The following is a 26,551-nucleotide window of genomic DNA, read 5'->3' on the forward strand; positions in this document are numbered from 1 at the left end:
TGGAGGTGAGGCCCAGGCCCTCCTGTTTCAAACTATAGGTTGAGACTCATTATGGGTAGTGAAATCAAGAAATCAGGTTTCTGGGTCTTGACCAGCTTTTGATTATCATTATTAATTTAGTTTTAAGAATTGAACAGAAAAAAAACTACCAGACTGCATCCCTATAGTAAGAGTAAATATCATTGCATAAAACCTGTATCTCAGTTATATGTGTGAATGTATGCGTGTGTGTGCAAAATAGACATCTTCCTGTGGGTCCCAGTCCGGAGACAGTTTGAGTCACAGCTAGAGACCAAGGCCTAGACCCCATCAGTGGGAACCTGGATCCTTCCATGGCCCAGATGCCACAGGAAGAGGCTAGGTCCTCAGCTCAGATCCCAGGCATGTGGACAGTGGCCCAGATCGGCCCAGAGCCCCAGCCCCTGGAGAGGCCCAGAGCCCATGAAGAGAGGCCTATAGACAGGTGTCGGCATTCTAGCTGGAGGCACATATCCTACAGACAGTAGAATTGCCGTATATAGTTGTGCAGTTTGTGCATGGCACAAAGGAGCCACCCAAGGGGCAAACAGAAGCTGACATCAGCCCAAGCTCCCACACCAAGAAGGGGAGACACTTGGGGCCACCACCCACTGAAGGCAACAGCACCTTTGTTTTTGCACAAAGGCACCGCTTACCAATAGTGCGCCCGACGGGCTAGGTCTGCATGGAGAGGTGTTTTTCTCATTCACACAAAGGCCCAAACCAGCCAGCAGCCCTGCGGCCAAGGCCCAGGCACCCTGATGACCAGATCTCTCACGGAGGAGGCCTAGGTCAAATAGAGAGTATCCCGGAACTTAGACCCCAAAGAGAGAGCTGCTTCAACCCTGTATACAAGGCTCCAGATTCTAGAGAGAGGGGCTCAGTTATTATTGGAGGGTGGGGGGTAGGCTGCTAGAGCCTAGAGAGAAGTATCTAGATCCTGCAGACAAGGACCCAAATCCTTAAACCCAGAGTCTATAAATAGGAATTTAAATCTTCTGCAATCAAAGATGAAGTCCTAGGCCAAAAGCAGGGGCTCCCACTCTCCAGGGGCATGGGCAGACTCTGCCAGCTGGGGCCCTAGGACAGGAGCCTACCCTTGCAGAGTGGGGAGTATGGGCAGGAGGAGAGAGGGCTGGGATTTGTGGCAGCAGGGGTTGGTGGGTTAGCATCATTTGGGTGAAACTAATCTCCTTGGGATGAGGAGTCCAGTGGGGAGGGAGAACTGTTCACAAAGTCCCCCCCTTCCACCCCAAGGGGCCTAATTTATTTTCTGGCTCCTGAGAAGGGAGAGGAGATCTCCCGGGGTAGCGGGGCGCCCAGGGAGGACAGAGCCAGCTTTTGCTTGGCAGCAGCCAGGCACAGGGTCTGTGCTGGATGGCACTGCTCATCCCCCAAACCCAACACCTGTGGCAGACTTGTGGTCAGGACCTGTGTCCTGCCAGGGGGTAACAGCCGGAAGGTGCTTGTGGGGTCTCTCTCCTGAAGTAAAGAAGCAAAGTAGCATCATGCCCATCTCCTGGGCACAGGCGCCTGACTTAGGCTCTGAGAACCCAGTCTGAGGCCCAATTCTGCCTGGTCACTCTTAGACAGGGCTGCTCTATAAGAAGAGAGAGGAGGGGGACACCCCGAGTGTGGGTCCTGGACTCTTTCCCCCAACTTCTACTTTCTAGAAAAAGAGGAGAGAAAAGAGGAAGAAGGTTTGGATGGAGCCACGTGCGTGTCAGGGGGTGAGCTCCTCCATCTCTTGTGTCTCTAAGTGCTGGTATTTCTACAGACCTCTGATTGTACCTTCATGGGTACGTGTCAATGAGGGGGTGTCCATGTGTCTGTGTTCCCTCCATCCAGGTGTCCGCGCCTCTTTCCTGGATGTGTGTTCATGTCTGTGCTTGGGTGTCACTGCGAGGACAAAGACTGCGGTGAGAGCTGGAACCTGAGGCGCTCTGCTCCCTGCCCTCAGGGTCAGCGTCTGTGAGAACAGGGCTGAGAATGCCGGGGCCACCCTTGGCTGGACTGGGAGGGCCCTGCTTGAATGCTAGTGAAGCAGCCTTTGTAGGTGTCCCCGGAGAGCCTGGTTGGCTCTCGCTGACTCTCTCCTCAGCCCTCTCATCCACCTTAGGCCCCAGGCTGCCAAAGGCCCCTCCAGCCCCCTTCCAGTATGGACATTCTTGGGGGCTGAGCTCCTCCACCCCCCTTCCAAGAAAAAAAGCCTCATGCCCAGCCGCGGGCCTTCAGGCCACCAGCTGTCAGGTCCTTGGTGCCAGCTGAGGGCTTCTCCACCGTCCTCGCATGCCCACCTGACCCCTCGTGCACATGATAAGAGGGGGCATAGGGGGAGCAGAGGGCCATACTGTTCAGAAAGGAGGGGAGTCTAGTCCTACTTATTGAGAGAGCATGGACCCCAGCTTCTCAAGCCTCCTCCTTCACCCCATCTCGGAGATGAAAGTGCTCGCACGAAACCCTTGTCTTGGACTCCCCAATCCTTCTGGGAACTCCGGCCTGGGGAGCAGAAGACCCAGGAGGGGCAGAAGCAAATTGAGCCCAGGAGGGAGAGGCCAGGAGCGCGCCGGCTCGTTCCCGAGGGGGCAGCACCAGTCCCACCTCCCGCCTCCCACGCGCCGCGCGCGCCGGGCCCGAGATGGGGCGGGGCCTGGCGCGAGCGCGCCCGGGGCGGGGCTTCGGGGGCGCGCCCGAGCGGGCGGAGGGGCGGGCTGGGGGCGTGGCCTAGAGCTAGGGGCCGACGGCGGTGGCAGCAGGGAGCTGGGAAGCTGAGAAGCCGGGAGCGCGGGGCTCAGTCGGGGGGCGGCGGCGGCGGCGGCTCCGGGGATGGCGGCGGCTCCGCTGCTGCTGCTGCTGCTGCTCGTGCCCGTGCCGCTGCTGCCGCTGCTGGCCCAGGGGCCCGGGGGGGCGCTGGGAAACCGGCATGCGGTGTACTGGAACAGCTCCAACCAGCAGTGAGTCGGGGGCCCCGGGAGCCCGCGAGTCCCGAGTCAGGGAGAGGGGGAGCTGGTGGGCCCGAGAAGTCCTGGGGGAACCCGAGGTGGGAGCCCTGGGAGACCACAGCTGGGGGCTGGGAGGCGAGGGAGAGGTAGACGCACTCTGTGGGCGTCTATGAAACTCGGGGTGGGGGGGTGTCTTGAGAGAGGCTGGTGGGATTTGGCAAGGAGGACTCGGGCCGTGTGGGGGAGGATGCTCGGGGACCCCCCCACCCCACTTCGGCTTCTCCCCACCCCGCCACTGGAATCGCATACCCCCATCCCACAGCCCTCCCACATCTGCACCCCGCCGGCCGGGCTGGGGTTTGGGGGTACCGTTGTGCTAGGGATAGGCCGCAGGAGTTGAGGGCCCGGGGCTGACCTGTTTTCGGCCGGGAGGGTGTCAAGGGGTTCTGTCTAGGGCTCTTAAAAGTGGAATCCGGAGCCGAGGCAGGGAGTCCAACAAGCACCTTCCCAGAACCAAGCCGAATGGGTTGCCCGGGTTGGGTGGATGAGCCTGGCTCGCGTGAGCCAGGGCTAGGTCGCCGAGCTGGGGGGCCCTGGGAGTGCCGCTTGGCTAGGATGAGAACATGGGGTACCGGTGAGAGTGAAGGAGGCAGAAAGCTGTCGGCGTGTCACACACGCACTCACACGCACGGGCTGGAGACGGCGTGTGGCTCCAAGTGTGAGCGGGCGTGCGCGGCTGTCAGTGTGCGTGTGTGTCTGAGTGTGTGATTTGTGTGTCTGCGTCGGCGATCGTCTAGGGGTGGGAGCGGGCGGCGGGTCGGGGAGGGGGCTGTGGTCGTTGTCGGCGTGGCCGGCTGCGTCTGGGCTGAGGTGGCTGCCGGCGCCGCCGCGGTCTGGGCGGGTGTCAGAGCTACCGTGTGGTTTCCCCGGGTGCCGGCAGCGGGGCCGGGTCCTCATTCTGCTCAATCCTCGCTGCCCTTGTCGTCTCCTCCCTGCCGAGCCGCTGTGTGTATCACCCTGGCCGCCTCCGTGTGTCTTGGTGGGGGGGATCCCTAGGGACGCGAGGGTTCACTGTCACACCTGCCCGGGCGGCGGCAGCGACACGGCCTCCGGCTCCCCACCCCGGGGGGCGATTTGGGAGCAAATGGTGAGGCCCCAGGGAAGGGGGCCGGGAGGGCCGGGCGTCCGCGACCCCCAACCTCCCGGGGGAGGGGCTGCCGCTCCGTTCTTTGTTGTTTGGGGCTCCGCGCCTCCCCCTCTCCCTCCTCGCTCCCTGAGTGTCAGACTGGGGGTGGGGATGAGCCAACGACGGCCCCCTCTCGCTTCTCCTGGAAACCTCGGGGGTGGGGATGCGGCCCCTCCTTCCCGGAGCGGGACTTGGAGCTCTCCGGGGGGTTCTGGGGGCTGACTACCTGCTCTTTCTGGCTCGTCCCCCTCCCCCAGACTCACACGTCCGCCCCCCGCCCTGCTAGAGTGGCGCGGAGTCGAGAGCGCGCAAGTGAGGGGCCCCGGGTTCCCCGCCACCTTCGGGGTACCCCCAGGTTCTTAGGGGAAGCCAGAGGCAGGAGGATGCGGGAATGGCCTTAGGGAGAGGTTGGTCAGGTTCCCCTCCCCCGCATACACCTGGGCGCAGGTGAAAGCCCCGGAAAGGGGTGAGAGAACCCGAGTGCCGGGAGCCTCCTTTCTGCCCTACCCACTCCCGGGCTGGCCCGGACCCGCGGAGGTAGGAGGGGGCGCGCACTCGGCCCGGAGGCCGCTGCCGCCCCCGCCTCGCTTCCCTGGCCTTTGTTGCCGCTGCGCCCGGGCTCCCCGGCTCCCTTACTGCGGCAGCCGCGGCCCCATAAATCGTGAGAGCGACGTGCTCCGGAGCCGGGAGTGGAGAGGGCCGGGGAGCTGGGGGCGGGGCCGGGCCAAGCCACAGGCTCCCGCGCCCCCTCCCCCCGGTCACGTGAGCAGGGCTCCTGTCTCCCACTCCCCCGTCACGTGCAAAGGGTCTCTACCCCTTGGGGTCACGTGGGGAGGGTCTTGCGACCCCGCCTCCTGGGGTCACGTGGGAGGGTGCTGGTGGGACACGTGCGGCGACCTCCTTTGACAGACCTGGGGGCAGTGCCCCGCACAGCAACCTTGACCTCGCCCCCTGCCCCCCACTCAGCCCCTCTGGAATAGACGAGATCTGCCCCCAGGAACTAAAGATGGGGGATATGCTAGGGGACACATGAAAATGTGCAGTGGAGGGGTCCCCCGAAATTCAACTTGGAGGGCGCTGGCCAACGGCCAAATATATGTCCCCTTGCCTGTGTTTCATTTCTTCTTAGAACTGAGAGGGTGTTGGTATTCGCCCCGTCTCAAGAAGCCTCAAGAATCTCTCATGTTGTCTTCCTGTCTCCTCTCTAAAATGTTTTGTTCCTGATCCCTCTTTCATTCATACATTCATTCAACAAATATTTACTGAGGTTTCACTATGTCTCCGTTGGTCTCTCCCTTTATTTTCCCCTGTGACCGGGTCCCTGCCCTGCACCCCCTTCTCTCTGTCCCTGACTCTCTCCTTTCGCGTTTCCCTGTCTCCCGCTCCACTGTTCCTGGGCCTCCCTGGATCTGCCTCTACGTCCCTCCCTTTTTCCAAGCCTCCGTTCTCATGCTCTTCCCTCTGGGCTCCTGGTCCCTTCTCCCTCTCGCTATGTCTCATTCCTTTTCCCTTCTCCGTGAATCCTGTCCCTGTAAATCTCCCTCCTCCGTGCGTGTCTCGCTTTCGGCGGGTCTCTCGCTCCTCTTCGCCGCTGCAGATCAATAAACCTTCGCCGCCGCCGCTGTCGCAGGGAGGAGGGGCGGGGGTGTCGGGCGCGTTGATTCTCCTCCACCCGACGCGGACCGGGGAAGCCCACGGCCGGGACTCAGGATGGAGGGACCCGGCCGGGCAGGGCGCGGAGGCCGAGGGCGCCGAAGGGCGCGGGGGTGTCAGCGTGCACGCGCCGCCCGGCGAGCCTTCCAGTCCTCCGGCCCCTGCAACCCGGGCGCGGGGACTCCACGCCGCGCACACGTGGTCCGGCCTTGCCTGCCGGAGCAGGCGACGCGCAGCCTCGGGGGCGCGCGCCGGAGGGGCGGGAGGAGAACCCGGGTCCTGTCTCTCTACATCCCTCCTCCAGTTCCCTTTGCTGCGCATCCCAGCGTCTAGGGGCGGGGGCGGAGACTGAACAAGTTCAGGTCCCCGGGGTCCTTTCCCCACTCCCTGGGCTCGTTAGACACCCTGTTTGTCTGCCTCTAATTGCCCCGGCGAGAGAGACCAGCTCCTTCCCCGCTCCCCTGCCCCATCCCCGGGCGGTCCGGCTGAGAGGGGCCCGGCGCGAGTAGGCGGCCACTGAAGGAGCGGAGGGGAGGGGTGAGGATGCGCCCTGGGGTTGGTGCGGGCGGGGAGACAGTGTAACGGGGTGAGGGGGCATTCCCGCCAGGCGGGGTGTGTCGACGCTCGCTTTTCTTCCGGAGAAGTGGAAGGCTGGTTGGGGATGGAGAAGGGAAGGATAGAGAGTTATTTAAAGGGGCAGGGCAAATCTCAGGACCCAGATCCCAGCCCCACCCCCGCGCCCCACCCAGGCCCGGGGGGGTGCGGCTCTGAAGAAGCGCTTAGCTGCGGAGCTTCCACCTGGCATCCGCTGCACCTCCCTCTCCACTGCCCAGGCAAGGCAGGATGACAGATTCAATTAAAGCGCCCAAGCCAAGCAGACACCCCGGGTCCCCCGGGAGTTGCGATTGGGGATTCCTGGCACCCAGCACTTCTGCCCCCTGTCTGCCAGACACCAGCAGGGCACAGTCATCCAACGAGTAGGTCTTTCTCCCACATGCCCAGCTTTGGGAGTCATTTCAGGGGCTGTTCCTGCCACCAAGCACAGGGATAGTAAGAGGTGGCTTCTCTCCTCTTGCGCTGTCCTGCTAACCTTTCTACAAGACTAGTCCCTGCCCTGTTGAAGAAATCAAGATACCTGTAGGAATACCTCTGGGGTTGGTTTACTCCCTGCTGGAATAGGGTGCATTGCAGGGAGAACTGGGTGGCATAGCAGGGACAGGCTACTTTGGAGTGGAAGTGCAAACCTGGGGGCCAGAGGCTCCAATGTGTCTGTGCAGCTGCTCCAGGTCTGACACCCTACCACTGTCATCTCCCTTCGCAAAGCCTAAAGGAGGAACAGGAGAGATGGGGTTTGGGGACAGAAAGAGGCAAGCCTGGGGTGGCGGCTGGGAGCCAGGCCTGGTCTAACCCGTTTTCCTGCTCGTAGTGCCCCAGGCCGAGACTCCTGCCCACCTGAGTGCCAGGGCCAGGGAGGGGCCTGAGTGACCCATCACTCCCGTGGGAACCAAGTGGGGCTGGTGGCATTCCTGGTGACTCAAGGAGAAGGCTGTTCTCATTCCTACTGGGGTGCCCAGCACTTACCTGCCTCTCTGCCAGGCCTGGAAGTGGGTGCTTGGGGACGGGGTGGCACAAGCAAAGCCAGGGAAGGTGGTAAAGTGGGAAGGGACCCTCAAGCTTGTTTCCCTAATGGACCTAATTACTGCTTATGGAGTTGGGAGGTGCCTGGTGACCTGAGGGGCGAGTTCCTCCCTTTAGGGAGTTCCCAGAGACTAGGGACCCCAGGGGGTTGACATTTTGCCAAGTACTCTATCTTCCTGTGTTCATCACTCTCCCCCCTCATTGCCAAAATGTGGGCTTTCTTACCAGGGAAATTAGAGAAAACCTTTGCCTGTCTCCTTTCTTCATTCAGACATTTCTCCCATCCCCACACCACTCAGTACCCACCAGCCAGGGGGAAGGCCAATCATCTGATGGTGACTAGCAAGGCAGCGGGGCAGACCCAGCATCTGCTTTCTGCCCCCTGGAGCAGGGGCTCTTAACCTCTTTTGTTCCACGGACCCCTTTGCTAGTCAGGTAAAATCTACGGACTCTTACTAAGTCCACCCTACACCGTGTATTATTTAATAAGTATATCACACCTGCACCAACACATCCCACAAGAATAATGTTTTTTTTGAATTTCAATTCAAGCCCACAGACCCCGTGTTAAGAACTGCTGCCCTGGAGGGATCAGGGAAGTAAGATGCACGGCCGTCTTGTCTGGGTACTCCTCTCCCTAGCGTCATGGTGGGGGGGCCATGGTGTCCAGTTTGAGGAGGGAGGTGTACAATGAGGCAAAAGTTTGGGCTGGTTGGCATAAGGCACGTGCAGCCTTGGTACCGAGTCTCTTGGCTCCTTGGTCTGTTGTGTCAGGTCATTGGGGACCTGATTGTCGTGGCTTCAGGGTGGAGGTCAGTGGATACTTATTGATATTAGTGACATTAGGGAGCACGCGGGCCTGGATGTGTGTGTGTGGGGGGGGGAGGCAAGGAAAGAGCCTGAGGCAGCGCGAAGCCTAGCTTCTCTATGTGTGTGCCCTCTGCGAGTGGGCGGTGGGCATATTTGCGTGTAGTTCCACAGGACTTATGCATGTAGATGCATGAAGCCGCCATACAGGCGTCCATGAGGGCAGGTCCTGTCAGACTGGCCCCGGGGGTGGCCTGGCAGCCGCAGGGAAGCATGCTGGGAGAGGCGGTGGAGCGCGCGCGTCGCGCGGAAGGGATCCCTCCCACTCCCCCCCTTCCCTTCCATCCCTTCTGTCCCTCCTCCTCGCTGGTGAATTATGGAGGATGGACGGAGGAAATCCGGGCCCGGGTCTGGGAGTCGCTGAGGCCTGCGCCGTTTCTGTGGTAACCACAGCATAGGTTCCCTTCCTCCCTCTCCTCTCCGCCCCCTGCCCCCCGCCTCTCCGCCTTCGGCGGCAGGGCCCGGGCTTCCCTGCGCCTTTGCTTCCCTCTGGCGGCCGCCAGGAGAAGGACAGAACAAGAAGGAGCGGGCCCTCAAGTCTAGTGCGGGATCCGAGGTCCCCAGGGCTCCGGCGGCACACCCCGGGGTTGGGAAGAGCAGAGTCTCAGAGGAAAAGGCGGCAAGCTCCGGGGAGCCTGGCGACGGTCTGCGGAGCGGGGAGGGGCAAAGCGGGGTGGCTCTGGGCTTTCTGCTCTCTGACCCGCTTCCTTTTCCCCACAGCCTGCGGCGAGAGGGCTACACGGTGCAGGTGAACGTGAACGATTACCTGGATATTTACTGCCCGCACTACAACAGCTCAGGGGTGGGCCCCGGGGCGGGGCCGGGGCCCGGAGGCGGGGCGGAGCAGTACGTGCTGTACATGGTGAGCAGGGCCGGCTACCGCACCTGCAACGCCAGCCAAGGCTTCAAGCGCTGGGAATGTAACCGCCCGCACGCCCCCCACAGCCCCATCAAGTTCTCGGAGAAGTTCCAGCGCTACAGCGCATTTTCGTTGGGCTACGAGTTCCACGCCGGCCACGAGTACTACTACATCTGTGAGTGACAGCCGGGGCCGGAGCGACAGCCAGGGGGCGGGGCCAGGCGGGGCGGGGCCCTGAGTGACGGCCGGGGGCGGGGCCACGGGCGGCCGGGGGCGGGGCCACGGGCGGCCGGGGGCGGACCACTGCGGCGGTCCTGAGGTCTCTCTCTGCGAGTGATACCCCGGAATGAGGAGCGGGGACGTGGGCACTGAGGAGCTCAGGGTTTCAGCGCAGGGTCGTGAGGCTGAGAGAGGGGTTTGGTCCGAGTTTGGGCCAGAGAGGCAGTGTTTCTGGGAGGGCCATCCCGGGATCATTGTTTCTTGAGGAGTGGGCCCAGAAGTCCTTCTAGGGCCGACGGCGGAGCCACAGTGGCCGACATCCAAAGGGGAGGGGGACTTAGTGAAGGAGACTGCCCAAGAGGGGCAGTTTGGAGGAGGTGAGAAGAGTTTGTGAGTGAGGGCAGGGGGCGCGAACTGGGAGAAAAAGACTCAGGCCCGGTCTCCTCCGCAGCCACGCCCACCCACAACCTGCACTGGAAGTGTCTGCGGATGAAGGTCTTTGTCTGCTGCGCCTCCAGTGAGTATGCCTGGTTCCCAGCTGCGCCCCCATCCTCGCCTCCCCTGCTTTGGGGCTCCCCTGGCTTCCTGGGGGTGGGGGTGGAGAGCACAGGCGAGGGGCTCCGGTTCCCCAGCTGTAGCGGAGGGAGGGCATCCTGGCCCTGACTCTCCCCTCCTCTCTCCCCACCCGCACCCCACCCCGCAGCATCGCACTCCGGGGAGAAGCCGGTCCCCACTCTCCCCCAGTTCACCATGGGCCCCAATGTGAAGATCAACGTGCTGGGTGAGTCTGCGCAGCGCCCTCTGGTGGCCACTGCTGGGACCGCAGCCCCCTCCTGGTGCCTGCTCACCTCGCATGCCTTCCCCTGGGGCCACCGATCCTCCGGACCCCCGTGGGTGGTCCCGTCCCCGGCTCCACTGCTGCTGCCGCTGCCGCGTGCCCTCGCCCCGGCGCGCAACCCAGTCCTCAACAGTCTGTCTATCCATCTGTCCACAGAGGACTTTGAGGGCGAGAACCCCCAGGTGCCCAAGCTTGAGAAGAGCATCAGCGGGACCAGCCCGAAGCGGGAACACCTGCCCCTGGCCGTGGGCATCGCCTTCTTCCTCATGACGCTCCTGGCCTCCTAGCTCTGCCCCCTCCCTCGGCCGGGAGAGGTGGGGCGGGGCCGGGGAGGAGCAGGGGCCTTCGGCCTCTCCAAGGGACTCCATGGGACCTAGACCCTGCCTCCAACGGCGGGAGACGGCGGGAAGTGGGTTCTGCACCTACACCTGTGCCCACCACTTTGCCCCTCTCCCCCCAGGCAGGGCACTGTAGTGGACCAGGAGCAGGGACAGCCACAGGTCTCAGGTGGCCTTGTGATTCTGCTAATGTTTGGTACCAAATTGGGGGACCAGAAAGGGCAGCGCTCAGGGCTCCCTGCCCCCTGGTACTTTTCTCTGCCTCCTGGTGCCCTCCCCCTTCGTCCCACCAGAGAGACAGCCCCAGAGAGAGCAAGTCAAAGCGTGGGAGGCACCCCATCACTCTCCTCCAGGGGCAGAAGACGGGGAGGGGACTAGATGGGCAAGGGGGTAGCACCGCCTGCTGCCCTCTTCCCCTGTTTACAGCAATAAGCACGTCCTCCTCCCCCCACTCCCACCCCCAGGACTGTGGTTTGGATTGAGTCCAAGTTTACAAGTAGACGCCCCTGGGGGGCAGCAGGCAGTGGACAAGGGTAGCAAGGGGTGGGCATTGGGTGCCAGGCAGGCATGTACAGACTCTATATCTCTATATATAATGTACAGACGGACAGAGTCCCTTCCCCTCCGTACCCTCCCCGACCTTCCTTGACTTCTCAGCTTCAGACCCCTTCCCCACCAGGCTAGGCCCCCCCACCGGGGGGCCCCCTGGCCCCTCTTTTGTCTTCTGTGAAGACAGGACCTATGCAACGCACAGACACTTTTGGAGACCGTGAGACAACAATGCCCCCTGCCCCCCAGTCCTGAGCCAGGACCCCCCTGCCAGGACCTTGCCCTGCCCACCCCGCCTCGTCCCACCCATCCTCCTGGGCCTTTTTCAAGTGCTTTGGCTGTGACTTTCATACTCTGCTCTTAGTCTAAAAAAAATAAACTGGAGATAAAAATAACCGAGTGTGTGTGATTTCAAGGGACCATCACCCTTCTAGTACCAGGGTGGGGGAGGGGGTTCTGAGGACAAAGAGTCGACAAAACACCTTGTTCTGTGGCTCTTTCTCCTTAAAGGAAGGCAGGTCCGTGTGGAGAGAGGAAAACGGGCCTCAGAGCTAGGCCCGAGTGACTTTGGGCAAATCGTTTCATCTCCCTGAGCCTCAGGTACCCCTTCAGTGAAACTGGCTAATAATTCATCTCTCTCAGGGTTGGCGTCAGGATTAAATGACATAGGAAATACAAGGCTCAGTCGGTGATGGTTTTCTCCTTGCCCTGTTCCATCCTGTAACCGGAGGTTCTTGACTGGGGTCTCTGGAATTCAGGGGGTTGGTGGGCTGAGGGGGTGGGAATTAAATCTTAATTTTCACTCACCTCTAACTGAAGTTTATCATTCTCTTAGGATTTGGGCAACAAGCCACGATAATATTAATAGTACCTGCGACTGTAACCAACAGAAAAATCACAGATGTTTTCATTGAAAATTTCTCAGATATTGTTTATGCTCCTCACTACTCTGAAATTATGCTAGTTGTTAGACCTTCCTTGTTTTTAATATGTTAATAAAGATGCACAGATCTTACTATACAAAAATTTGTTAATGTTTTGATAAGTGTCATTTTTCAATAATTGTTTTCCTTTATAACTCCTTGTAGTTTTATTTTATTCATTTACAAACATTCTGTAAATGGGGTACATGGGACCCCCCAGGTGACCAGAGGGGCCCACAGCACAGAAAAGGCTGGTAACCGCTGCTGTGAGGCAACACGGCTGGGAGTTGGCTGGGCTGGGGTTCCACTTAAGTACAGCACTGCCTGCATCGGTCAGGAGACGTCTGCATTGGACAGAGGCAAAAAGATGGGAGAGTGGGTGAAGTAGTCAAAGGTGTCTTCTCAGGAGCGGCAAGCCCCGCCCGGGCTGGGTGAGGTCAGGGCTGTCGGGTGGGCACTGCATGAGGGGGGACTGAGGCTGACACCCACTTCGGGCATTACTTGCTGATCCAAGTACCCTGGCCTGGAAGGGAGAGGTGCCCTTTTCTTATTGCCGAGCTGTGGACCCAAGGAACTCCTTCCTACTCGGTTGGCACTGTGTGGGCAGGCTGGGTCTTGGGTGTGTACCCCCGTGGCTCTACCAACTGCACTGAGAGTGAGCCCTTGGCCACGGGGACTGTGTCTTCTCCCCCTCTGTACCCATAAAACATGAAATGGAATTCAGCTGGACTCTAGAGAGTGGGTTCACTTTCGGCTGTTGGGGTGGCGAGAAGCAGGGATGGAAGGGCAGGTAGGAAAAGAACCCGGGACAGCCAGTGGGCCAGTCTGAGGCCCCTACTGGGAGACGAGATGGAAAGGTAGGCCCATCCATCCAATCGCTCATTTATCCACTGACGTTTTTGAGCATCTGACGAGTGTCAGGCTTTATCCTGGGTACTGGGGATATGAAAAAAACAGTCCTTACTCTCAAAATTTAGTTTGTGTTGATGTGTGAAGGGAAATAAATAAAAACACACATATAGGGAAGCAGATGTGGCTCAACAGCTAGAGCGTCTGCCTACCATATGGGAGGTCCAAGGGTTCGATACCCAGGGCCTCCTGGCTTGTGTGGTGAGCTGACCCACGTGCAGTGCTGCAGTGCGCGAGGAGTGCTGGCCCCCGCAGGGATGTCCCCACATAAGGGTGCCCCCCGTGCAAGGATTGGCCCCTGTGCAAGGAGAGCCGCCCCGCACAAAAACACAGCCTGCCCAGGAGTTGTGCCACACACACACGGAGAGCTGACGCAGCAAGATGACACAACAGAAAGAGACACAGATCCCCGGTGCTGCCTGATGAGAATACAGGCAGACACAGAAGAACACACAGCGAGTGGACACAGAAAGCAGACAACAGGGAGGTGGGGAGGGGGGAGGATAAATAAATAAATCTTTAAAAAAACCACACATATATAATCTATGACCAGGTATTACATGGGTAAATGGCAGGGGGCTGTGGGAGCACTGAGAAAAGAGCACACCCCTGTCTGGACTTGGAGACAAGGCGGCAGGGAGGAGGCGGTACACGTAGCCGGGGCCCTACCATGGAGAGACTCTTGAAGACCAGACAAGGAGGGTGGCTTTGTCCCCACGGCGAGCTGTAGCAGTGGACCTAGGCTCAAGGCTCCCTCAAATCCCAGGACAGGTGGGGTGGGGCGGGCCGGCTGGGGTGGGAAGGGTCTTATGGGGAAATTGTTCTAGTTCCTGGCAGCAGGAACTGGAACAGAGCAGCTTCTGCTTCCTGAGCATCTTTACTAAACACCTATTATGTGCTGGGCACCATCCCAAGTATTCTATCAGGTGCTTTTAAAAAAAAATTTTTTTTTAATGCTCCTTTAAGCCTCACTATTCCAATGATATAGATGAGAAGACTGAGGGTCTAGATGTGTCCCTTGACAAAGTGAGCAGGAGGGCTGGTCTTCAAAGCAGCCACCCTCTCTAGCAAGATGCTCTGCTCATTCTCTGTAGCACTGGTCTGATGAACCCTTTTGCCACAAAGCCTGCTCACATCCCCTCATTTTCACCAGGGCTACTGGGAGTGTTGGTGGAGAAACACCAAAGGGCCGCAGGTCTGGAGGGAGCTTCACTCGCAAGGGGTGAGCTCATCCCATCCCATCATGGTGCAGATGGCAAAACCGAGACTCAGTGAGCGCGAGGCTCGCTCCCAGTCCTTCAGTGAGGGCATGGCAGAGCCAGGACCAGAACGCAGGGTCCTGAGCCCCCATCTTTTTTCTGCTATACTGTGACGCCCACGAAGAGAAGAATCACACCTTCCCAGAAACTGAAGACTGGTATTTGAGACTGGAAGAGGCACAGCTCACCCCAGAGATCCCCCTTCATTTCCACCGACCCTGTGGCTTCCAGCAGCTCTGGGGTCTGCTGAGGATCTCCCCATCAGACCAGGCTTCAGTTCTGGGAGCAGAGGAGGGGGAGTGGGGTGAGGGTTCAACTGTAGATGGACAGGCCCCAATAAGCTGGGCCTGCCTGGCACAGGGCCCCCTGCCCTGCAGCACCAAGGTGTGCACAGCCCAGGGGTCCTGGCCAAGGCAGTGGTGATATGACACCAGTGGGGGAGCCTGAGGGAAGGGCGGGAGGTACATACGGGACAGGAGGAAGGGCAGGGGCTGGTGGGAGGGAAGAAAAGGGACCCACAGTCCCAATTCAATGCCAACTGATGGGGAAGCAGATTTGGCTCACCTGATAAAGCACCCGCCTACCACATGGGAAGTCCAGGGTTCAAACCCTAGGCCTCCCTGACTCGCGTGGAGCTGGCCCACGCACAGTGCTGGTGTGCACAAGGAGTACCCTGCCACGCGGGGGTGTCCCCACACACAAGTGGTATGCCCCGCAAGGAGAGCCGCCCCGCGCAAAAAAAGCGCAGCCTGCTCAGGGGTGGTGGCACACACAGAGAGCTGACGCAGCAAGATGACACAACAAAAACAAGACGCAGTTTCCCAGTGCCGCTGACAAGAATGCAAGCGGACACAGAAGAACACACAGCAAGTGAACACAGAGAGCAGACAACGGGGGGTGGGGTGGGGAAGGGGAGAGAAATAAATAAAATAAAAACCTTAAAAATCAAAAATCTTAAAAAACAAACAAAAAAATTCCTCCTAATGGGCAGGGTAGGACAGAGCAGAACAGAGCAGAGGAGAACAAACTCAAATCGCTCTGAATTGGGATAATGGAGTGGGCGGAGGACAATGGCTAGGCAAGGGGAAGCTGGCCCGCCACCCCTTTGGACTGCCCCACCCAGCACCCAGGGGCCCTAGGCTCTGCCGACGGCTGCCACACGGCGTCCAGAGCCTGGACATGCTGCCATAGGTGCTGTTCCCAGCCTGGGCGGCGGGGCCTGGAGCAAGGAGAGTTCAACTCCGGGAGCTGTGCTTGCTCCACACTGGCAAAGCCCCTGCGCCCGGGCCCCCTCTCTGCCCAGGCTCATTCTGGCCACCACGAGGAGTCGCATCAGTACACCCTGGATTCCAGCGGGTTCTCACGGGGGGAGCTCCCAGGACCCGTTCTGAGGTGGCGCACGCAGCCCCCTCTTCCCTACTCTTCCCAGAGTTACAGCAACAACCGAGGGGCTTGGGCTTGGGGCAGTGCGCTTCGGCCGGGCCCTCCCGGGTCGCTGGGCGGGGCCCAGGTCTGCGCAGGGGGAGGCGGCAGGCCCCGCTCTTCGCCTCCACGGCCACCACCCGGGGCCACCTCTCAGGGCCTGCAGGTCCCAGCGACATCCACCAGGTGGCACACACCCGGGCCCGGGCAGTCGTGGAAGGGCTTGGGGTCTGGGGGATGCTGAGGAGGGTGATGGCCTTCGGGCAGCTGCTCTGTAAGACGTTCTGAGCTCAGCTCTTCCCCTAGTCTCAGCCGGGGCCGAGTGGGAGGCAACTCCGTCCATCCTCCCCCTAGATGTCTTCCACCTCTTCTCTTCTTCCCTCCCTCCAGTTGTTGTTTTTTAAAGATTTATTTATTTATTTTTATTTATCCCCCACCCCTTGCGGGTTGTTTTTTTCCTGTCTGTCCTCTGTGTCCATTCGCTGAGCGTTTTTTCTGTGTCTGTTTGTCTCCCTTTGTTGCATCATCTTGCTGCGTCAGCTCTCCGCCGCGCACGGGCCAGCCTGCCTTCACAAGGAGGCCCCGGGACGCGAACCCAGGCCTCCCATATGTAGATGGGAGCCCAGTCGATTGAGCCACAGCCGCTTCCCTCCCTCCAGTTCTAGATGTTGTGGCTTGGGATGGACTTGGTCCAGGCTACACCTGTCCAGCCCAGAGCTTCTCAGTCCCCAGACACTGTACATTTTCCTTCACCCTCCCCGTCCTGCCCAACTGGCAAACCAGGGGGCAAGGGGATGGGCTAGGGATTCATAGGTTAGGACAGGAGACATGGGCTGGATGTGGTGGTGACACAGCTGGGAGGAGCACATGGACTGGGACAGAGGGACACAGAACAGGATGAAGAACACGAGTTGGGTCTGGGGGCTGGGACTGGGATGAAGGACACTGGTGGGAAGTGGTGGGGACACAGGGGCTGGATGGCCGCAGCCCCTGGAGGGCAGGCTGGGGAAGCGTGGGGTTGACACGAGGGCACAGCCAGTGCTGGCGCGTGGTCAGCCAGGAACACTTCGGCCCTGGAGCAGGGGGAGCAGCTTCAGGCAGGGAGGCTGGGCTGGGGCCTGACATGGGTGGTCTGGTCTCCTCCAGCCTCCTCGGGCTTCGTCTGGGTGGAACAGATCTGGCTCCTCCCCTAGAGGGTCAACGCCAAGCTCTCGGGCCTCCCGCGGAATGGCTGGCCCTGGCTAAGCATAGGGCTGTCGCCAAGCATGGCTGTAAAAGGGTGGGGGGACCGACCCAGGAACTTGGCAGAGCTAGGCTCGGCCGGCCAGGGCGCACCCCTCGGCTTGCCCCTGACCGGCTGGTGTGGCCAGAGGACAGTTGGGCCTCACATTCACACAACACACACACAATCGCACACACTTTGATGCACACACACTCAGATAATCTCAGATTCTTGTGGCCCCACACAACCAATCAAACAGAGCTCAGGGAGAGGGGGCTCGGGGGGCGACAACCCTGAAGGGGCCTTGGAAAGGAAGGCAAGGGCTTTGCATGCACAGCTGAAGAGCAGGGGGCCTCACCCGGCCAGGGGATGGGCCCAGGCACGAGCGGAGGGGCTCAGGCACTCGAGCCTCCTCCCTCTGCCCACGCAGGCAGGACCACGGCCCCACGCCCACCGGCCACTGCCACACACACCCAGGCACGCGCCGTCAGCGCCCACCAAAACCCTCGCACACCTTTCACCGGCATTAGGCACACACTGAGGTCACACTGTCCGACACATCCGTACAGACACAGGCCCACACACAGGCACCCCAGGGTCACGCGGGGTTACACACTTGAGGGCTGGCATCCAGTCGGTGACACAGTTCCCCAGCGCAGACCATGACGACAGTCCCAACTAAACAAACAGCGGTTCCTGCGGAAAGGGCAGCGGCCAAACCGACTGGGCAAAGTCTGGAGTCCAGGAAAGTAAGGGGGAGGAAGGAGGCTGGGTGTGGGCGAGAGCAGGGCTCTGGGAACCTATGGGACATGTTGACTGTCACGCGGGACACGCAGACACGGGGAGGGCAGGGGGGCCGCTCGCTCACATCCATGTGTGCACCCAGGGACACGGGCCCACACGCAGAGTTAGACACAGACACAATCCCTCCCGGGCCGTGAGTGCCCGCCCTCCCCCGCCACGTCATGGTGAGGGAGACGACGTGGGCAAGGGGCAGGGCTCTGGAGGCAGGAGCTGAGCCTGGGACCAGAGAGGGCCCCCGCCCATGCCACAGATACCTTCACGCGTGCACACCCGTACACGCGCGGACCAGACCCTGAGCCTCGAGGGTGGGACTGGCGGGAGGCCAAACAGAGCCTGCTGCACCCCACCCAGGCCCACGCCCGTGTCTGCCCACCTGGGTGCCAGCCCTGCCCACCCGGGCTGCAGACCCCGGCCGTTAAGCCCCCGAGGCCCGGAAGGCGGTCCTGGCCCGCCTCCATCCTGAGGCGCTCGGGTACCCCTCAGGGCCTGACGAGACCTGGTCTGACGGGGAGAAAGGGGGTGCTCTCAGTGCCCTGGGAGCACTCCTCACTCGCTGAGAGCCAACTGCACCCCAGGCGCTGAGCGCAGCCCTGAGTGTGGAACCCAGATGGGCTGGGCCGTGGGCGGGGTTGTCCGGGCAGGCTTGATTGGGAGTCCAGCTAGGGCGGGGGTGGGGGCGGGGGTGGGGGGTGCTGCCAAGGGAATGCAGGCCAGACAGTGGAGGCAGCCCCATCAAAAGGGCAGGTTAGGCTTGTGTTTCATCACCTGAACAGTCGGACAAACATTCACATTCAGGCAGAGCACACTCTTTCCCCGCGCGCGTGGGCTGGATGCACCTGCAGCCGCTCCTGGAGCACGGGTTTGCGGTCCCACGTCTTTCCAGGCTGCTGCCGCCCCACCCCACACGGTGTCCATGCGAGGGCGCCCCCTAGAGCCCGTCACACCTCTGCACCCAGGCCGAGGGGCTGCCTGCCTGCCTGCGGGCGCCCACCCTGAGTGGCCTCCTCTCTGAAGAGGGGGCTGGGAGCTGGGAGCACCTGAGCCTTCCAGCGCTGCGCAGAGCAAGGAAGCCTGGGAGACTGGCCGCCTGCGAGTCTCAGAAGCAGCAAATTCTCCTTTAGCTAAAAGCACTTAAGCCTGAGTTAAAAATAGGCTGGATTTACTGCCAGAAGGTGGCAGGAGAGGGCGTTCTTTTCTGACAGCACTTGTCTTATCCCAAACACCTACAGTGGCTCTGCGGGACCCCACTGCACTGGGAACCCAACCCAGTGGCTCTGTTGGATCACTTGTCCAAAAAAAATGTTAGTGGTTCCTCTAGGATTTACAGGATGCGTATTTAACTTAGTCTGTCTTCAAGCCCCGCCATCCCACGTAGAGTGCACGTACCTCGTTCTGCTACCTGCCAGTCTTCAGACTCTTGTCATGCGTTTTATTTCTACATATCCTACAACTCCCACAATGCATGATTATTTTTGCTTTCAACCCTCAACTATCTTTTACAGAGGATTTAAACATAAGAAAAAGTCTTTTCTATTTGCCCACATATTTTCCATTTCCTGGGATCTTATTCCTTTGTGTCGATGGAAATTTCATTTGTCATCATCTTTCTTCTGCTTGAAGGACCTTTTAAAGACATTTCTTCTAGCCAGGTCTGCCGGCGATGAATTCTTTCTGCTTTTGAAAGTCTGAAATGTCTTTATTTTGCCTTCAGTTCTGAACGATACCTTCATGGAATTCTAGGTTGACAGTTTTTATCTTTCAGTACTCCACTCTCTTCTGGCTTGCATTGTTTCTATGAGAAATCTGCTCATATCATCTTCTCTATGTGAGGTGTTTTTTTCCCTTTGGCTACTCTTACGGTATTCAGCAGTGGTTAAGGCAGACTATGATGTGCCTTCAGGTAATTTTCATCACATCTTGTGCTTAAGGTTTGTTGACCTTCTTAGATCTCTGGGTTTACAGGTTTTATCAAATTTGGACATTTTTCAGACATTATTTCTTCCAATATTTTTCCCTCACCCCCCCCCACTACCACCTTTCTGGGTCTCCCACTGCAGGTATATTTTAGGTTGCTTGGTGTTATTCCACAGCTCTTTGCTTTTCTGCTCTTTTTCTTCTTCTCTTTTTCTTTCAGTTAACCCAAATGCTTATTTTGCTTGTGAGGGCCCGTGCGGTGGCCACAGGGGGTCCTCTGCACGGAGACCCTGGTGTGGCGCTTCACGAGGTGCTTGGTGGACTCCTGGTAGGGCGTGAGACAGCCGCCGGTCTAGAAGGCGGCCTTGGCGAAGTTGCCCAGGGTGGCTGTGCAGCCCGTGGCCAAGGTGTGGCAGTCGTAGATGCCTTCCGTTGGCAGCAGCTTCTTGAGCACAGGGGCCGAGACGATGCCAGCGCCTTCTGGTGCAGGGATGAGACACAGCAGCTCAGAGCTGCAGCGTCCCGCCACCTTGAAAGGACAGTGTGGGCTTGCCAATCTTGTTCCCCCAACAGCCCCGCTGCACAGGGACGGTGGAGAGCTTGGCCAGAATGACGGCCCTGCAGAAGGCGGTGGCTAGCTCCTTGGAGTGCTTCATGCCCAGGTCCATGTGGCAGTTGTAGTCCCCGATGGTGACAAAGTCTAAGCCTGGTCCGCTGGCCAAAGCGCGACTGCTTTGGCACAGGCATCAGTTTCAGAATCTCGTCTTTGAGGGACATCCCCAGGAAAAAGTCAGTGATTGCAGACCACTTGATGGGCAGAGACAGCTCTCCTCCAGGGACCTGATCGTCATGGCCTTGACCAAGCGGCCCAGCCTGGTGGCAGGGACCGCTCCTTGGCTTTGGCCTTGCCTCCACAATAATGGCCACAGCCTCGGCCCTGGACCCCGCTGCCCAAGCCCCCATGGGAGTGACTGTGGCCTCTCATTCCAGCACCCTCAGAGCTCCCAGGGCCATCCGCGGCACCGGCACCATCTGCCCTTTGGCATTTTTTCAAAAAGAAGTTTTTCTTTTCTTTTAAGGCTTTTTTCCATCTCTGTATTTCATTTTGGAGTTGTTTTTTTAAGTACCAGGAGCGGGATTGAACCTGGGACCTCACATGTGGGAAATCAGTGCTCAACCCCTGAGCCACATCAGCTCGCCTGAGTTGTTTTCACTTGTTTGCTTGCTGTTGGCCTTTGTTTTCAGGAGGCAGCAGAAATCAAACCCAGGACCTTCCCTGTGGGAACAGGCACTCAATTGCTCAAGCCACATCTGCTCCCCCATTTTGGATAATTTTTATTTTTTTAAGATTTATTTTACAGGAAGCAGATGTGGCTCAAGCGATTGGGCTCCCATCTACCATATAGGAGGTCCAGGGTTCAATTACCAAGGTCTCCTGATGAAGGCAAGCTGACCCTCACGGAGTGCTGGCCCACACAGAATGCTGGAGAGCTGGTGCAGCAGGATGACACAACAAAAAGAGACACAGAGGAGACAATAAGAGACACAGCAGACGAGGTGCCCCACACGCAAGGAGTATGCCCCACAAAGAGAGCTGCCCTACCCAAAAAATGCACAGCCCGCCCAGGACTGGTGCCACATGCACGGAGAGCTGACGCAGCAAGATGATGCAACAAAAAAGAGACACAGTTTCCCAGTGCCGCTGACAAGAATACAAGTGGACACAGAAGAACACACAGCAAATCGACACGAGAGGAGACAATGGAGGCGGGAGGGGGGAAGGAGAGAGAAATAAATAAAAAGAAATCTTTAAAAAAAAACAATCATGAACACTGTACAGAGTTCCCATGAAACACCCCTCCACCAACATATTAAATTGTTGTGATACATTTATTACATATTATGCAAGAACATCATCAGATTATTACTACTAACTGTGTTCTAGTACTTTTGGTACTTTCTGTGACATTAATGCAAGAATATTACAATACTGCTGTTAACTATAGTCCATAAATTACATTAATTATGTTTTCCCATGCATCACTATATTCTTACCACCTTGCAATAGTGACATACGTTTTTTCTAGTTCATAGAAGAATGTTCCTGTACTTGCATTATTAACCACAATTTTCATCCACCTCCAGATTCACTATGCTCTTCAGTGTCTAGATTATTCTCCAGCTTCCTTTCAGTTGATATTTACACCTCTAGACTACCCCTTCCAGCCACAATCCCATTGATAGACCAGCCGTGTTAGTTCTACTCACTATAATGTGTTACCCTCAGCTCTATCCATTTCCACATTTTTACAATCGAGCTCATTAAAAATTCTACATTCATTAAGCATCAGTACCTCTTCTCAGTCCTCATCTGATCTCTTAGTAACCTGTACTCTAGGTTTTAACTCCATGTGGTTATTCTTCATGCTTAGTTCATTTTAGTGAGACCATACAATATATGTCTTTTTGTGCCTGGCTTATTTCAGTTAGCATAATTGTCCTCAAGGTTCATCTATGTTATCATAAGTGTCCCAATTTCATTTCTTCTTTTTACAGCAGCATAGTATCCCATCATATGTATATAGCATATTTTGTTTATCCATTCATTGGTTGGATACTTGGGTTGGTTCCATCTTTTGGCAATTGTGAATAATGTCGTTATGAACATTGGTGAGCAAATGTCTGTTTGCATCATTGTTTTCAGTTCTCTTGTATATATTCCTAGTAAAGGGATTACTGGCTCATACAGCAGCTCTATATTTAGCTTCCTGAGGAACCACCAGACTGCCTTCCACAGAGGCTGCACCATTCTACCTTCCCACCAACAGTGAATAAGAGTTCCTACCTCTCCACATCCTCTCCAGCACTTGTTGTTTTCTGTTTTTTGTTTTAATAACGGCCATTCTATGAGGTATGAAATGATATCTCATCTTAGTTTTGATTTCTGTATCCCTAATAACTAGTGATAGTGAACATTTTTTTCATGTGCTTTTTCAACATTTGTATTTCCTCTTGGGATAAATATCTATTTAAGTGTTTGGCCCATTTTTAAATTGGATTGCTTGCTCTTTTATTGTTGAGTTGTATGATCTCTTTATATAGCATGAAAATCAAATTCTTATCAGATACGTGGTTTCCAAATATTTATTCCCATTGAGTGGGTTGCCTTTTCACCTTCTTGACAAAGCCCTTTGAAGCACAACAGTGTTTATGTTTAAGCACATAGCAGTTTAATATGGTTCATGAGTTCCAAAAATAGATATTGGATTATGTTTGTAAACTGGTCTGTGCCTGGGCATGATTAAATTATGATTAGGGCTTTGACCGGGCCATGTCAGTAGGGTGTTGAATCCCTGCCGCTTGGGGGGTGGGGACTCACAGATAAAAGACATGGCAAAGGACAGAGATGGAGTTTGATGCTGGAGTCTTGAGCTGGAGCCCAGGGTAGTAAGCACACAGAGGAGCTTGGTCATGAGGAAAGAGAAGGCTCTGGAAGGGAAACAAGCCATTTGCCTAATAGTCTACAGTTGGCCTTGTGGACAGAGGCAAAGCCTAGCTGACCTTGTGGAGCAAACAGGGGACCTGAGCCCGGAGAGAAATGAACCCTGGGAAGAGAGGAACCCAGGAAGCCTGAACCCTGGCAGATGTCGGCAGCTATCTTGCTCCAGTATGTGGCAAAAGACTTTGGTGAGGGAAGTAACTTACGCTTTATGGCCTGGTAATTGTAAGGTTCTACCCCAAATAAATACCCTTTATAAAAACTAATTGATTTCTGGTATTTTTACATCAGCACCCCTTTGGCTGACTAATACAAAGTGCTTTCACCATTGACTACAATGTTAGCTGTGGGTTTTTCAAGCAGTTGGGCACCTGCCTACCACATAGAAGGTCCCAGGTTTGGTACCTGGTATCTCCTAAAAAGATGTGCAAACAATGGTGGGGGGGGGGGAGAAATAAATAAAATAAATCTTTTTTTCCCAAAGTGTTTAAGTTTGAGGAGGTCCTGTTTATCCATTTTTTCTTTCTTTGCTCATGTTTTTGCTATAAGGTTTAAGACTACCACCTGCTACCAGGTCTTGAAGATGTTTCCCTAAGTTTTCCTCTAGGAGTTTTATGGTTCTTGCTTTTATATTTAGGTCTTTGATCCATTTTGAGTTAATTTTTGTATATGGTGTGAAGTAGGGGTTCTCTTTCTTTCTTTGGGATATGGATATCCAGTTCTCCCAGCACCATTTGCTGGGTGGGTTTGACAGCCTTGTCAACAATCACTTGGCCACAGATGTAACGGTCTGTTTGTGAACTATCAATTCAGTTCCATTAGTCTACTTGTCTATTATTATGCCAGTACCAAGCTGTTTTTACCACTATTGTTGGTAATATGATTTAAAGTCCAGGAGTAGCAGAGTGGGTGTAGCTCAGTGGTTGAGTGCCTGCTTTGCATTTATGAGGTCCTGGGGTCAATCCCCAGTGCCTCCTAAAACAAATAAAAGTCCATCAACCATTATTTGGGGGGGGGGCGGAAGTCCAGAAGTGAGAGTCCTCCAACTTTGTTCTTCCTTTTCAAGATGTTTCTGGCTATTTGAGGCCCCTTGCCATTTCAAATAAATTTGATAATTGGGTTTTCCATTTCTTTAGAAAAGGCTGTCAGAATTTTTTATCAGGATTGTATTGAGTCTGTACATCAATTTGGGTAGAACTGACATCTTAATGATATTTAGTCTTCCCATCCATGAACACAGAACTTTCTTCCTTTTTTTTTTTTTTTTTTTAAGATTTATTTATTTATTTCTCTCCCTTTCCCCATCTCCTCCCAACCCGGTTGTCTATTCTCTGTGTCTATTTGCTGCATCTGCTTCTGTTGTTGTCAGCGGCATGGGAATCTTTCTTTTTTTGTTGCGTCATCTTGTTGTGTCAGCTCTCTGTGTGTGCGGCACCATTCCTGGGCAGGCTACACTTTCTTTTGTGCTGGGCGGCTCTTCTCTTATGGGGCGCACTCCTTGCACGTGGGGCTCCCCTATGCAGGGGACACCCCTGCGTGGCAGGGCACTCCTTGTGCGCATCAGCACTGTACATGGGCCAGCTCCACATGGGTCAAGGAGGCCCGGGGTTTGAACCGCGGACCTCCCATGTGGTAGACGGACGCCCTAACCACTGGGCCAAGTCTGCTGCCTACCTGTTCTTCCATTTATTTAGGGCTTCTTTGATTTATTTTAGCAATGTATTGTAGTTTTCTGAATACAAGTGCTTTATATCCTCGGTTAAGTTTATTCCTAAATATTTTATTCTTTTTGCTACTATTGTAAATGAAATTCTTTTCCTGACTTACTCCTCATTACTAGTGTATAGAAATACTACCAATTTTGCATATTAATCTTGTATCCTGCCACTCTGCTGAATTCGTTTATTAGCTCTAGTAGCTTTATTGTAGCTTTTTCAGGATTTTCTAGGTATAGGATCACATCATCAATGAATAGTGAAAGTTTTACTTCTTCCTTTCAAATTTGGATGCATTTTATTTCTTTTTCTTACGTGATTGCTCTATCTGGAACCTCTAGCACTATTTTGAGCAACAGTGGTGATAGTGGGCATCCTTGTATTGTTCCCAGTCTCAATGGGAAAGTTTTCAGTCTTTCACCATTGAGTACAATGTTAGCTGTGGGTTTTTCATATCTCCATTTATCATGTTGAGAAAGATTCCTTCAACTCCTATCTTTTGGAGTATTTTTATCAAGAAAGGAGAGACAACCAGCAAGATGGCGCAGAGTGAGGAGCTCCTAGAGTCAGCCCCTGCTACAGGGCAGTTAGTAAACGCCCAGAACTCTCTGGAACTAGCTGAAGCACATGTTTGGGGGCTCCAAGAGACCAGAAGAGCATCCTGCAACATCCTTGAAGGAGTGGAAGGAGGAGACTGTCCATCTGCAGAGAAGACTCGTTAAGTAGAGCACTCCATGCCACGGAGGCCAGTGCCCATCCTCCACTGGAGGCACAAGCCACCTTGGGAGCTGTTCTGCAGCTGGAATTGAAAGCTCCACTTCCCAAAAATGGGGAAGGAAGAGACAGTTGGGCACAAACTTCAGTGGGCTAAAGTATAATCCTGAGAACAGTTAAAGTTTAAGTCTGTCCAAGCCAGAGAGACTGGTGGCTGCCATCTTAACTCCATGCCTGGCACGAGGGGAAGTGGGGCAGACTGAAAATTACAGTGCTGGTGGGGACTGCCTTCTTTCCATCCAGGTCAGATTGCAGCTCTAGCCTAAGCCTCAGCCCTGCCTTTGGAGGGAGGAAGCTGGGGTGACCTGCGCCCACCTCTCCAGGAAATTACCAGCCAAGCCATGGAGGCTGGTGATCATCCTACTTTGGCAGTACAAGCTGCCCCGGGAGCTATTCTGTGGCTGGAATCGGAAGCTCCATTTTCCAAAAACAGGGAGGAGGAGATGGTTGGCCACCGATTTCAGTTACTGATTATTGGATTTAGCTGGCTAGAGTATAACCCTAAGAACAGCTGAAGTTTGAACTTGCCCAGGTCAAAGAGGCCAGTGGCCGCCATTTTGGCTCCGCCCACAGCATGAGGGGATGCTGGGCTGACCAGAAATCACAGTGATGGTGGGAACCCGTTTCTTTCATCCAGATCGACCTGCAGCCCCAGCCTAGGCATCAGCCCTGCCTGTGGCAGGGAGGAGGCTGGCGGGCACTGCACCCGCCTATCCAGGTAACTGCAGGTATATTTGGCTGGCACAGACTGAAAAATCGGAAATCTATCAGGGCAACGGTGGTCATCTTGGACCTGCATTGCATAGATTGCTGCCCACGCCTGTGGCTCCATCCCCACCCCAGGCAGGGGAGAAAGAGGCGTGAATCTTCATCAGTCTCTCCAGGCAACTACAGTCTAGGTCTGCATGACTTGGATTATTCCACACAGTTGTGACTCTGTCCCTACCCTGGCAAAGGAGAAAGTTGGGAGAAGCTTCATTGGTTCCTGGGGTAATGAGGGCAG

At 56.2% G+C, this 26,551-nt stretch overlaps 1 protein-coding gene and 1 pseudogene across 1 annotated transcript; one reads left to right on the forward strand and one right to left on the reverse strand.

Annotated features, from left to right (window-relative positions):
- Window positions 1-2,844: 2,844 nt before the first annotated feature.
- EFNA3 (ephrin A3) lies at window positions 2,845-12,108 on the forward strand. Its single transcript, XM_004482802.3, has 5 exons — window positions 2,845-2,972; window positions 9,025-9,338; window positions 9,834-9,899; window positions 10,086-10,163; window positions 10,377-12,108. The coding sequence occupies exons 1-5, from the start codon at window positions 2,845-2,847 to the stop codon at window positions 10,505-10,507; spliced, it is 717 nt and encodes a 238-aa protein (XP_004482859.1). The 3' UTR covers window positions 10,508-12,108.
- A 7,672-nt stretch (window positions 12,109-19,780) lies between these two features.
- LOC101434651 (small ribosomal subunit protein uS5 pseudogene) lies at window positions 19,781-20,464 on the reverse strand (annotated as a pseudogene).
- Between the last annotated feature and the right edge of the window lie 6,087 nt (window positions 20,465-26,551).

This window comes from Dasypus novemcinctus, chromosome 13 (assembly GCF_030445035.2).
Source record: "Dasypus novemcinctus isolate mDasNov1 chromosome 13, mDasNov1.1.hap2, whole genome shotgun sequence".
Lineage (NCBI taxonomy): Eukaryota > Metazoa > Chordata > Mammalia > Cingulata > Dasypodidae > Dasypus > Dasypus novemcinctus.